At 51.6% G+C, this 13057-nt stretch overlaps 5 protein-coding genes across 5 annotated transcripts; 3 read left to right on the plus strand and 2 right to left on the minus strand.

The window, feature by feature from the left end:
- Positions 1-246: 246 nt before the first annotated feature.
- Positions 247-1234, minus strand: BKA67DRAFT_661641 (S-adenosyl-L-methionine-dependent methyltransferase; the record flags this gene model as incomplete). Its single annotated transcript, XM_046107851.1, has 3 exons — positions 247-380; positions 444-1004; positions 1057-1234. 3 exons carry the CDS (start codon positions 1232-1234, stop codon positions 247-249), a joined length of 873 nt encoding a protein of 290 aa, XP_045955193.1.
- Positions 1235-1770: 536 nt separating this feature from the next.
- Positions 1771-2749, plus strand: BKA67DRAFT_575541 (isochorismatase). Its single transcript, XM_046103506.1, has 2 exons — positions 1771-1926; positions 1990-2749. Exons 1-2 carry the CDS (start codon positions 1867-1869, stop codon positions 2611-2613), a joined length of 684 nt encoding a protein of 227 aa, XP_045955194.1. The 5' UTR covers positions 1771-1866; the 3' UTR covers positions 2614-2749.
- A 1340-nt stretch (positions 2750-4089) lies between these two features.
- Positions 4090-7693, plus strand: BKA67DRAFT_538706 (3-hydroxy-3-methylglutaryl-coenzyme A reductase; the record flags this gene model as incomplete). The annotated part of the gene is made up of 2 exons (XM_046100507.1): positions 4090-7250; positions 7303-7693. 2 exons carry the CDS (start codon positions 4090-4092, stop codon positions 7691-7693), a joined length of 3552 nt encoding a protein of 1183 aa, XP_045955195.1.
- A 657-nt stretch (positions 7694-8350) lies between these two features.
- Positions 8351-9343, minus strand: BKA67DRAFT_661645 (uncharacterized protein; the record flags this gene model as incomplete). Its single annotated transcript, XM_046107852.1, has 1 exon — positions 8351-9343. The coding sequence occupies one exon, from the start codon at positions 9341-9343 to the stop codon at positions 8351-8353; it is 993 nt and encodes a 330-aa protein (XP_045955196.1).
- Positions 9344-11149: 1806 nt separating this feature from the next.
- BKA67DRAFT_661646 (uncharacterized protein) lies at positions 11150-12101 on the plus strand (the record flags this gene model as incomplete). Its single annotated transcript, XM_046107853.1, has 3 exons — positions 11150-11294; positions 11344-11668; positions 11726-12101. 3 exons carry the CDS (start codon positions 11150-11152, stop codon positions 12099-12101), a joined length of 846 nt encoding a protein of 281 aa, XP_045955197.1.
- Between the last annotated feature and the right edge of the window lie 956 nt (positions 12102-13057).

Consider the following 13057-nt stretch of genomic DNA (forward strand, 5'->3'; position numbering starts at 1 on the left):
GCCGCACATTAGTCAATGATTTAAACAGGTTCATGCGTGATTTCTAAGTTAAATAGTAATATTGTTCAAGCCAACATGGTTCCGCATTTATATGTCGCAAGCATCTATCGAAATCTCTATATCCTGTGCAATCTTTCAGCTCGAAGACCTGGGTACCGTACCAGAAACGAACTAGCCAGTCTAGCATGAGATAGTACTAGCTAAGAAGTTATTTGTTGCTTGGCTGAACAGTGGTCTTCTAATAGGTCAAATAGCTGGCTTTCGTCCAAACACGAAACTGATTCGGGGTTGATAGCCGAACTCGTAAATGTCGTCCTTAAGCTCGCTCAAGAAAGCAAGGAACTCCTCCGGTGTTGAGGCGACACCAGGGATGCTTTTGCCTGAGGACGCGTGAGCAACCGTCAATCAATATTTGGGAGTGCGAACACGCTAAATAGACTTACCATCCATCCTATTGGCTAGACCTGCGAACACCTCTGTAGAGAACTTAGATGAAGGAGTTCTCCATTCCGGCGGTGCCAATGATCCATAATTGAGGGGGAAATCCAGGGTGTCGACCGACTCGAAACCAACGTCTTTCAACAAACCACCTAGCTTACGCGTAATGTCAAAGTCCATGCCGTTCTTTTCGGAAAACCATGTCTGCAACTTTCCCATACGCTGTAGCTGTGGGCGATCATCCGGGAAACCGCCTTGTGGTATCCACTCTACCTCAGCGAGCTGAATGTACCCGCCGGGCTTCAAGATCTGAAAGTGGTTCCTCAGCACGGCCGGCCATTGTGGCACTTGTATGCCCCAAATCAGCAAGCGCTGGTGGATGATATCAAACGAGTTTTCCCAGTGCCAGTCAGACGGAAAAGGTTGTGAGATGTTATGGACCCGCAAATCTATGTTAGATGTGACCTGAGATTCCTTGGACGGATACAGCGCTGGCGATATATCAACACCGTGTAGCTGGGGTTCTTGGCCGCTAAGTCGCTCAGCCAATTCACGCAACCAGAGACCTGCGTTGGTGTCAGAGCAAACCCTGCGTTATGGGAAGCGACGCTCACGTACCGTCTGCACATCCGGAATCAAGCACTTTCAGGTTCTTCTGTCCGCTGAGAAGTTGAGGGGCGAGCAGATGGTCTTGTGTGTTCAATTTGATGAAATCATGCTGTGCTGTAAGACGCTGCAATTCCTTCTCATGGCGCTCAAGCAGATATATCCTCTCTGCGTCACTTGATTGAGTCATTGTAAAAGGGTTTCAGGCTTACCCTCGGTGGAATTGAAGTAGAGGTTCTAAGTACTGCAGAAGATTGCATGCTTCTTGTACTATATATTTATACCTATGTGCTATGCTCCGCACACCTGCAATGCTACATCGCTCTTCGCGATCGTCAACGGATAGACAGTGTTGTTCCAAGCTGTCTTAGTTTTTCGGATGGCATCCCGATGAAAACGGTCACCGGCCCACAAAAACCCTGCATCTTTCGTCTGCGATGTAAAAGATCCCGCCCGTTAAGCCATGTGTAGCATCTGTCGGAGATATGGAAGAACAAGTAAAGAAGTAGTACTGCTAAGAGCTACACTACAGGATACATAGTTACGTTCATGAACGATATCACGAGCATAACAAGCTACGTCCTAGCTGTAGACTGTCATGGAACATTAAAGCCGATGGAGGTGGTGTGACAGCGGCAAACAAATGTGAGAGCGTGAACCGCCCCACGCGCCCATTGACTACCATGCCCCACCATGATTGATAAGATCTAACAGTGGAGCAAGTACAACAATCTCAAGATCAGTAACTCTGGTTTGAAACACTCCTTCGCCGAGATCTCGTTGACGAGTAGAACTATTGAAGATTGAGAATAAATACACAACATGACAAAATTTCGCCCTGCACTAATCGTGGTTGATTTTCAGGAGGACTTTTGCCCTCCAGTAGGTGGACCGCAACCCTCAACCCTTGAGAGCACTCGTGGGACGGAACTTACACACTTCTAGAATGGTTCGCTCGCTGTCACAGACGGCAGGGACATCACTCCGACGGTGAACAAGTTGTTGTCTCTGCCGTTCGTGCTGAAAATCGCAACAAAGGATTGGCACCCACAATCGCACATCTCGTTCGCTTCGAATCATAAAGACAAGAAGCCTTTCTCAGACTATGTGAAGATCGCCAACCCTTCAAATCCGGAGGAGACATTTGAGACACGTCTCTGGCCTGTCCACTGTGTCCAAGGCAGTCCCGGAGCCGAGCTCGTGCCGGAGCTGGACGTTGGCAAGATCGACAGGATCATAGAGAAAGGGCAGGATGAGCGGATTGAGATGTACAGTCCCTTTTTCGACCCTTTCGAAAAGCCAAGAGGCTGCGACAGTGGGCTGTCGGGCATCTTGAAGGAGAAAGGAATTACAGATGTCTACGTGGTGGGTCTAGCAGCCGACTATTGTGTTCTTAACTGCGCAGTGGATGCACTGAAGGAGGGGTTTACGACGTTCATTGTAGAAGAGGGAACGAGGGCAGTTGATCCTGATGGCTGGCCGGGAGTGCGCCTGGGGCTGGAGGAACGGGGTGTCAATGTTGTATCTGTGGACGGTGCTGAGGTTGAGAGACTAATGACAGCCTTCTGAGATTAGGCCTTGTAGACCCTACAGATGAGACGCTGAGTCTTGATATCAGGAGTATCTTTTAATGCCACAAAAGGAGCACACAATAAAAAAAGATGATACTCACAAAACCAAAAAAAAAAAACCTCCGCCAACTTTTCATGATAACCTGGTGAGAGGACATCTGGACGCGCATACGTGACCACGATGCTGATTCAGCGCTCGCTGGCAGCGAACAACGGTGTCCGGGACGGAGGATCCCGTTAGTTTAAAAGCATGCTTGACAGTTGCGATAAGACAAGGTTGGTCAGTGGGCCTATGGGTTTTTTAGTACGGCCAATACCCAGTGCATGCACAGGGTACATTCACCATCCTGAGGAGGGGGGGGGGAAAAAATAGGAAAAAAAGGGGAAAAAAGAACCAAAGAAATCGGAATTCGAGTGTTTCTCCGAAGGGTGACGCCGACGTGTTTCGATGATAGCGAGAGACGTTATAGTCTTCAGCTCCGTCATCGCTCTGGGTCGGGGTCTTGACGTAAAAGGACTCCAGACGTGACGCTAAAACACGGTTGGGCATTCCTAAAAAAAAACAGGGGTCTCTCGGCGGAATTCAGCAAGGCAAAGGCAGGGCGCGGGCCGGCTTCATGGTGTTCGTGGGGTTCAACCTTGGATCAACATGCGATTGCCCTGTGCTCATTTGGGGAAACCCACGCTATTCAGTGACCGCTTACCGCTTGAAGTCAGACGGGGCACAGGATGGGTGCAGCTTTCACTGCTCCCTGCAGCTCCAACGTGGCGCGCTGTGGAAACCCGATGATTTACGGCCTAGCGCTGCAATAACTCAGTAACATGGGAAATTTCTCTTCACCGATCTAATCCCACCTTGGAATCCACCTTGGGCCGCCCCCTATCGTTTCCTTCCGTCTTGTGGTTTCCCTCCCTCGTTGCGAAAAAGAAAAATGCCCAATTGACCTGTCGCGGCTTTTATTTCGAGCACGGCTACTCAATTGCGAAGGTCTACACGAACAATTGCGAGGTTGCGTGCCTAAAGTGGTTGTCTTGCGAACTACCGTAGCGTCCCATACGCAGCACACGCGAGGGCTTCGCTATCCATCCATCCCCGAACGCCCACTCGAGATCGGAGTCCGACTTTCTCGAGGGTAAGCAACAGCTCTATCTTAAATACCATCCCATATCATTCGCCAGCTTGCCGAGTTCAACACGGCAAGGACCACGGCGACACGTTCCTGCTGAAGCGGTACGAAAGCCCCTATTGGTGAGCCATTCCATCATGTATACTACGATACCATCACTATATTGGTCGCTTTGAGTTGGGGGCGCAGCACGCCGCGCAGTGCTCATATAGTGATGCCTGCCAGGCAATGTCCTGCACCACAACCATATAGCCGCCCCTTGCAGGAATGCCTTGTCATGTTGCTTACACTATCCAGTCTCCGATCGAGCTCCAGTCAGCAGCCAATGCATATGCTGTAATTTCAACATGAACGCATCCTCACTCCTTCCCTCCCGCTTTCGCGGTGAGCAGCCGAATGGTCAACCATCCCCACCCTCGACTATCAACAAGAAATTCACGCCCTTTCTCCAATTCGTCTCCAAAGTCGCCTGCATCCACCCCATCTATACCATCTGCGTTGTAGCCATCTTGGCAAGCACCACCTACGTTGGTGTTGTCAAGGAGAGCCTCGTCGATGCGACCCGAAGCGTCAGGAGAGCAGAATGGGAATCTCTAGCAGAGGGGAGCCGGAGCTTGGTCGCAGGCCCCGAGACATCGTGGAAATGGCAGAGCTTCGATGCCGACGCCCCAGTCCCTAAGAATGCCGATCATCTGGCCTTGATTACACTTGTCTTCCCCGAGTCTTCTCCCGAGGCTCCCCAAACCGCGCCGTCACCGCACGTCGTTCCCTTGCCGAGCAACCTTTCCGTCACGCACCTACCCTCGACCTCGAATACTCTGACCACATACGCCCAGGACAGTGCTTTGGCCTTTTCTATCGAGTACAGCCAAGCACCCGAGTTCCTTGCTGCGGCCCAGGAGATTCCCAACGATGTGCCCGGCCAGGAATCCCTCGAGACTGAAAGCGGCAAGAAGGAGAAGAAAATGTGGATCATCAAGGCCGCCGGAGGTCAGGCACGAAGCAGCCTGGTTCGCTGGGCTCGCAATGCCTGGACTGACTTCCTGGATCTGCTCAAAAACGCCGAGACTCTGGACATTATTATCATGGTGCTTGGGTACCTCTCCATGCACCTGACTTTTGTCTCTCTGTTCTTGAGCATGAGAAAGCTTGGCTCCAACGTTTGGCTTGCGACTACCGTCCTCTTCTCTTCAACTTTCGCCTTCCTGTTTGGTCTGAATGTGACCACAAGGCTGGGAGTTCCCGTCTCGGTTGTCTTGCTGTCTGAGGGCCTCCCATTTCTCGTTGTAACGATTGGCTTCGAGAAGAATATTGTTCTGACCAAGGCCGTCCTATCACACGCCCTGGACCATCGTCGACCCGAGGACAGGTCTGGTGGCGCCAACAACAGGAGATCCCGCAGCCCACCCGAGAGCCTGATCCAGTACGCAGTTCACAATGCTATTAGGGATTGCGGCTACGAGATTGTCCGCGATTACGTGCTGGAAATCATCATCCTTGTTGCTGGTGCTGCCTCTGGTGTTCAGGGTGGGTTGCAGCAGTTCTGCTTCCTTGCAGCTTGGATTCTGTTCTTCGACTGTCTGCTGCTCTTTACCTTCTATACTGCCATTCTGTGCATCAAGCTTGAAATCAACCGCATCAAGCGCCATGTCGAGCTGCGAAAGGCTTTGGAAGACGATGGTCTTAGCCAACGTATTGCCGAGAATGTTGCGACCAACAGCGATGACAAGGACGGGAAGAACGTACCTTTGTTCGGACAGGACTTCAAGAGCAGCAGTGTCCCCAAGTTCAAATTTTGGATGATTGTCGGATTCTTCGCTATCAATATTGTCAACCTCTGTACTATTCCGTTCCGAACGCCCGAAGCTCTCTCGACTATCTCGTCGTGGGCCGGTGGCCTCGGTGGCATTGTTACCGCACCTCCAGTGGACCCTTTCAAGGTCGCTGCTAATGGACTCGACGAGGTCTTGTTTTTGGCCAGAGGTCACGGCCGTACTACTGTTGTCACTGTTTTGACTCCGATCAAGTACGAGTTGGAATTTCCTTCTATCCACTACGCCGAACCGCCTAAAGGTGAGGACGGAGAGGAACTTTCTCAACTTGTCGGTTACGGCATGGGCGGTAGAATGGTTGGAAGTCTGCTCACGAGTCTGGAAGACCCCATCCTCTCAAAATGGATTTTCGTTGCACTAGCCATGAGTGTAGCACTCAATGGCTATCTGTTCAACGTGGCACGATCCGGGATTAAGGATCCCAATATCCCTACTCATCCGGTTGACCCCCAGGATTTAGCTGCTGCTGAAAGATTCAACGAAGCATCGGCTTCTACCCCCAATATTGGGCAAACTTACAGGGTGCCTCCAGTGAAACCACTTACTCCTGCTTCGACCGACGATGAGGCCGACGCTTTGATCATGAAGCCCAAGACGGTCCACTCTGGCACACCGACACCAAGAACTCCTGTCATTTCTCACAGCACAGCAGAACTCGAAAAGATGCTTGCAGAAAAGCGAATCTTTGACATGAACGACGAAGAAATTGTTGCGTTATCCCTCAAGGGCAAGATTCCTGGATACGCTTTGGAGAAGAGCCTCAAAGACTGTACCAGAGCTGTCAAGGTCCGTCGGTCCATCATCTCGAGGACCAAGGCTACTACCGAGCTCACAAATGTCCTCGAGCGATCCAAGCTTCCCTATGAAAACTACAACTGGGATCTTGTCTTGGGTGCGTGCTGCGAAAATGTCATTGGTTACCTACCGCTACCTGTTGGCGTCGCTGGTCCTCTCGTGATCGATGGTCAAAGCTACTTTATCCCTATGGCCACCACTGAGGGTGTCCTGGTCGCTAGCGCTAGCCGTGGCTGCAAGGCTATTAACGCCGGCGGCGGTGCTGTTACTGTTCTCACTGGCGATGGAATGACTCGCGGTCCTTGTCTGAGCTTCGAAACTCTTGAGCGTGCCGGTGCCGCCAAAAACTGGCTCGACTCAGACGCTGGCCAGGCCATGATGAAAAAGGCATTCAATTCCACGAGCAGGTTTGCAAGACTACAGACGATGAAGACTGCACTCGCAGGAACCAACCTCTACGTCCGGTTCAAGACAACCACCGGTGATGCCATGGGAATGAACATGATATCCAAGGGTGTCGAACATGCTCTCAACGTTATGGCAAACGAAGGAGGTTTCGAAGACATGTCAATCGTGTCGGTCTCTGGCAACTACTGTATTGACAAGAAGCCTGCTGCTCTTAACTGGATCGATGGCCGTGGTAAGGGAATCGTAGCCGAGGCTATCATCCCCGGCGACGTCGTCAAGTCTGTCCTCAAGTCAGATGTGGACAGCTTGGTTGAGCTCAACATTTCAAAGAACCTTATCGGTTCTGCCATGGCTGCTTCTATTGGTGGGTTTAACGCCCACGCCGCTAACATCGTCGCGGCTATCTTCATCGCTACAGGCCAAGATCCGGCTCAAGTTGTGGAAAGCGCCAACTGTATCACCATCATGAAGAAGTGAGTATTTATGTCCGCATCCTTGTAACAGCCATGTACTAATTAATTGCAGCCTCCGTGGTTCTCTTCAGATTTCCGTGTCTATGCCTTCTATTGAAGTCGGTACTCTAGGTGGTGGCACAATCCTAGAGCCGCAGAGCGCAATGCTGGACATGCTCGGAGTCCGTGGCGCGCATCCTACCACCCCTGGCGAGAACGCAAGAAGATTGGCACGTATCATCGGTGCCTCTGTACTAGCTGGTGAGCTGTCGCTCTGCTCAGCTCTTGCGGCTGGTCATCTAGTCCGGGCCCACATGGCACATAACCGATCGGCACCGCCTACTAGGAGTACCACGCCAGCTCCGAGCGGTACCATGACACCAGTCGGCCTTACCATGACAAGCGCAGCCGAGAAGGCTGTTGGCAACAAGAGTGCTGCTGCTGTTGAGCGTGGGAGGCGATGAAGCGGTTGATGATTGGGTGTTTCCTTACTGCGATTTTGCATAAGCATATAGACTTTTCATCCCGTTCCTAGCATCGAAACGGTGCTTTGAGCGGTGACCACATTATCTACATATAATAAGAGCTGCAACGGAGAGGTTGGGGTGAGAGGATGACCTATGCCGGTCGTTCAAAGGCGGAAATTGGGAATAATGAGAAAATGCGAGCCGGGGGGCATTTGTCTAGAAACAGCAACCTGAGTCTTCCTGGTGCCTAAAGCGCTGTTTTCAGTGCTGTCCAAGCCAGCGTAGTAAGGAAAGGGCTGAAACATGGACGTTCTGTGCTACGAAACGTCATCACGAAGAATTAACAAATGAATAATAAATGATACATGGAAAATTATGTCGCCAGCTCCTGCGGTCATGCCTGAATCCCCACCGCCCATCGCAATGCTGCTTTGAATGCAGGCTGACTAGATTGCGATCGAGATGTTGTCAGTATTCTCTTGGCACGCTGTTTGGAAGCAAATGGACGCTTGTTAGTGGGATGTGAAGCCCGCATAAAATTAAGATATTTTAAAACATGAAGATCTAGTCCTTGTCTAACAGCACTCTAAAGTAAGTCTTATCGCCACGGGACAGTAATTCACTGTCTCCCAAATTCCAACCTTCCAGCAAATGCTACCGGAAACCAGCAGTGTCGATCGCGACTATCTTTCCGGGCTCAATAGGCTTATTGCTGGCGTCGAATCCACTCGTCGTGACATACAAGACCTTACTGTCTTTTTTCGTCCTGCCGAAAACAGCGGCCGTATCACCGAGGAAAGTCGTCTGGTTCGCCGCCCCAGCCACGACCACGCTCCCACCTGTTTGCACGTCCACACGGTGAACGGTCCGTCCGTGGTTCGAGGCAATCCAGACCGCACCATCGGCACCGAAAGTAAAGTCATCCACGAAGCTCTCCACAGGAATCCTGGCCACCGTCTCCACAGCGGCGCCCGCAGCGGCGAACCCGGAAGGTGTGATTTTAACGCGGTACAGGGCCGCGGCATAGCTGTTGTCGAAATACAAATAACCATCCCGGATCTTGATGCCATTGACGCCGACTGGTGACCTAGCATCGGCAACGGGTGCCATCTCGGGGACCTCGACGGCGGTCTCCACGGCCCCCGTCTTAGTGTCGACGCGGAACACGAGACCGCCCGTCGAGTCCGCAATGAGCACCGTGGACGGCGCGGCGCCCCCACACCCCGGCACCGTCGTTGCGCCGTTGAGCACGAGGGCGCTGGGGATATCCGCGATTTTGCGGGCCTTGACTGCGTCGTCTTCACCGAATGCGATCTCCCACGCCGCTGCCACGCCAGCCGTGGTGAAATCCTGACCCGCCAGCACGAAGGTGTCGGGGGCCGTCTCGGTGATGCCGAGGAGACCGGTCGCGTTCGGGACGGTGTAGATCAGCGTTGCGGCCGGCGCGTTGGAGTAGGGCTCGGCTATCTGCCAGAGCTGCGGAGAAGGGCCGAGCAGGGTGACGAGGAGGTTGCCGTTGGGGCGCACGGCGATGTTCTCGGCCCAGTACCCTGCGGATGGAAACTGGAAGATGGTGTTGCTGGAGAGCGGGAGGGCAGGTGCTGCGTTTGGGCCCTCGGTGGAGGCTATGGGGGTTGCGAGTGCCATGATGACTGAGAGGGTACTGTGTGTGAACACTCGCAGAACAGCCAGGGCGCGCATTTGGCCTGGATTGAAAGTGCGAGCAGTCTGCAGGTTATATATACTGGTTTTGCAGAAGTCCCGAGATCACATTGCTTGTCTTTATCAATGTGATTCACTAGATATTTCTTTGATGTCACCATGCACATTTATACTAAACTACAATCGACAGCCTGAAAGGATGCAATCATCATGCACGCCGATTGGGCTATATGAACTGATGGTCAATTGCTTGGTGATTCGAGCGGGATGTAGGCTAACTCTGATTGGCCGCATCGCAAAAGTTTCGACGAGATCGTCAGGGCACGATGCCGCATTTGGACCGGCGAGTTGGGACCTGGACTTGATAAACACCGCCAGGGGGTTTTTGCTCTAGTCTAGAGTGCACACTATAATCCTATCAGCTTCGGCGAGCTCAAAATGGCAATACCCTTGCTTTAGCGATAAGCTGCCGTATCAGCAGTGTGGCAATCTGACCAGCTCGTCACCGAACAGTCGCCTGTTCAGGCTCGTAGGGAAATGGTAAAAATAGCCCTTGGCATCTGTGAGTGATTGACCCGGCGCATGCGTAAATCCCGTGGTAGGTTTGAAGATTGGATCTACTAACCTTAGTACATTACCAAAACGCCGAAAGACCAAAAGACTGCGAGACTAAGGTCTACGGATTTTGCGTCTCTGTTGTGATGCCCAGTTATGGGTGGTTCAATACGCTAGCAATCTTGTGACACTACTTAGTTTCTTATAAACCACGAATCAGGTTTACAATGTACCAGGAGTCATAAATGATGGGACGCATAGATTATATGATGTGAATATTGCGCCATGTCCAGTGTGTAGAGCCAAACTTCCATCTGCAATTTTCATTTATTTTCGAAGACCGTTCCATAGAATATGCCGGCGACCGAGTAACTCGAGCGCCGCCAAGCCCTGGACAGCTTCAGATGCGCCATCTGAAGTCGATCCGAGACAATGGAACCATCTGACAAGACTATGACCTGCCATCGCTCCCACCTCGACTCCACACACCCTTCAATGGAAAATTTGGTCAACTTCTCAGACGACGTTACTTGGGACGTCTTGGTTGTCAGTTTAGAAACAACGTACACGAATGCATTGTGGATCTGCGCTGCCGCGAAGATCCAATAGTGAGAGATCGTCCGGTTAAACGGGCTGATCCCCACTGTAGCCAGGGTTCTTGGCAGGCCTCATGGCACTAGATTGGGGATAACTTCAAACCTCAGGCCCGTCCCAAGAATTAGTACATCTTGGACATTTTGCTCGAAAGTACTTCGTGTTCAGGCGAAATATCTATGGAACGTCGGGTTCTTTGAAATGTCCGGCGACAATCCCTTATTCGGCAGGCATTGACGATGATATCGTGCTTACTTGGCCCTTGTTGTATCAACGACGTGGGGTCGACAAGGTGGCTATGCGGCTTGGGATATATCATAGCGGCTCTGCGATAAGGCAGCTTGTTCGGGATGTGGACATCCAAGGGCTTAAGTACGACCCGATGAATACTGGGGCCAACTGGAGAAAGCAATATAATATACCCAAGTCGGCCCATCACCCTAATTCAAGCTTATTTTGTTCTCCCGCCATTCGCTTCTAATCGACCTTTTTTCGACCTCATCCTCCAGGAGAGAGCCAGCCGTAGACCGGTAGTTATATAATCGTTTCTTGTAATCAAGTCCGTCGATCGAACGTCACCCTTCCTATCCTTTCCTTCCTCGACGTCTTCGCGGTCGACATACACACACGATGCAGAACATAATGAGGACCATTCTCTTGGCGGCTGCCATCAGCGCTCTACCACAGCCGATACCACAAGTGCCGGCGGCGGCGGCACCGGCAATTCTGACTCCTGAAGAGGCAGCAGCGCAAGCCCTCGCGGCGTTCATGCCGAGTGGCTTCACAGGTATGCGTTGCAGTAATAGCAGCGATTTGCAAATTCTAAATTAAAATAGCCCTAGCGAACCAGATCATTCCCGTTGTCGTCGGCGGCCCACAAGATACGTTTGTGCCCAACGTAGTGACAGCAGCTGTGGGTGACGTCGTTCAATTCCAGTTCAGTAACGGCAACCACACGGTGACCCAATCCGACCAGAACGCCGCCTGCCAACCGCTTCAAGCCACGGTTGCAACAGCCGTCCACTCTGGCCATATCCCATTTGTTGATGGGCAGGCCACAGTAGGAACCTTCTCCATGCCGATTGTCAACACTGACCCGATGTTCCTGTACTGCGCGACTGGACCACATTGTCAAGAGGGACAAGTTCTAATTATCAACCCGTAAGGAAATCTCCCCGCTTGTTTGTTCATGGCACGGGTACTAACACTTTGACTTAGTGCCAATACGCAACAAATCGTGGACTATGCCAAGCTGTCTGCGGCTTCAGGGAAAAGTGGCGACGGTACGTCAGTTGTCGGCGGTACCGTCGCTCAAATCCCGTTGGAACTGGCCGCTTTCACGCCTGCCCCGGCAGAGGCAGCTACACCACCACCTGCTGCTGCCGCTCCTGCCGTGCCTGCCGATCCAGCTGCTGCACCCGCTGCCCCTGTCGCTCCGGTTGACCCTGCAGCGTCGAGCGCGGCGGCGGCGAATCCAGCTAGTGTTATCACCTTGACACTTCCACCTATTGCTGCCCCGGCCGCAACTGACGCCGCAGCCGCAGGAAGTTCAACGACCACGGTTTTTGTGACTGTTCCAGCACCGGGTGCTTAGGAGGCGTTCCACTGAAACCCTGGCACCTTTCTTGCCATGTGAACAGGGGTCGAAAGAACCCGAACCCGAAAAGCATACTGTTCAGATGCGCAGGTCCTGTTTTCATTTGTATTATCAGCAATGTGGCTATGAAATGATACCCTGGCGGCAGCAGATTTAGCATTCAGATAGAGCCATGGTTCCCAATCCTGGAAGAGGATGATTTCGTCATATAGTTCTCCTTAGACCAAGTACATTTGAAGTATAGTCGGGCGGCAATGTTGCTACTTAACTGTAGGGCAGGCCCTTTCTACGTTCTTGTTAGTGACAGCCAGAAAAAGTAGGGTCTTTGTGGTGCAGAACGCCGATGTAATAGGTTCCGTGTTGCACCGGATACCCCCAGCATGATTCCAGAGCTGTCGCGTCACAGACATGCTGCCAAACAGTGTCATTTTGAAATGTTTTCCATAGCAAGGCAAATTGATGTTCTTGCCTAAGCAGACTGTGCTATTGAGGATTGAGTGGACGAGATCTAAGTTCTATCTTTCCATAGCATCCCATAGTAACATGTTAATATACTCGGTTTCGAAATCGTACGTACGATATATTGGAGTTGAGAGAGCCCTTCCAACTAAACAGTTCTGTCCACGACGAGCTCATCCTTATAATATATCAGAGCAGTCACAAAGGCCTTGCATTGCATAGGACCTTCAATGGTGTACTTCAGCTTCCCACTAGGAAGTTTGATGTCTCCAGTGGGCATAAAAGAGCATGATTGTTCGGGAGCAATAGATGATCGCTACGACGTTGCCGAAGCTCTCAGTAATCGGCCAATGTAGCGACGGGTCAGCTCCACAATAATGTACCCTAAGTTTGCAAACGAGATGTTGCTGTCAAGCTTTTTTCAAAAAGCACAGAACATACGTGATTGTAGAATCTGATTTCTGAAATCATGTCTTTCTAGATGTTTCATTTTC

The sequence above is a fragment of the Truncatella angustata genome, assembly GCF_020726525.1.
Source record: "Truncatella angustata strain MPI-SDFR-AT-0073 chromosome Unknown BKA67scaffold_7, whole genome shotgun sequence".
NCBI classification, from domain to species: Eukaryota; Fungi; Ascomycota; class Sordariomycetes; order Amphisphaeriales; family Sporocadaceae; genus Truncatella; species Truncatella angustata.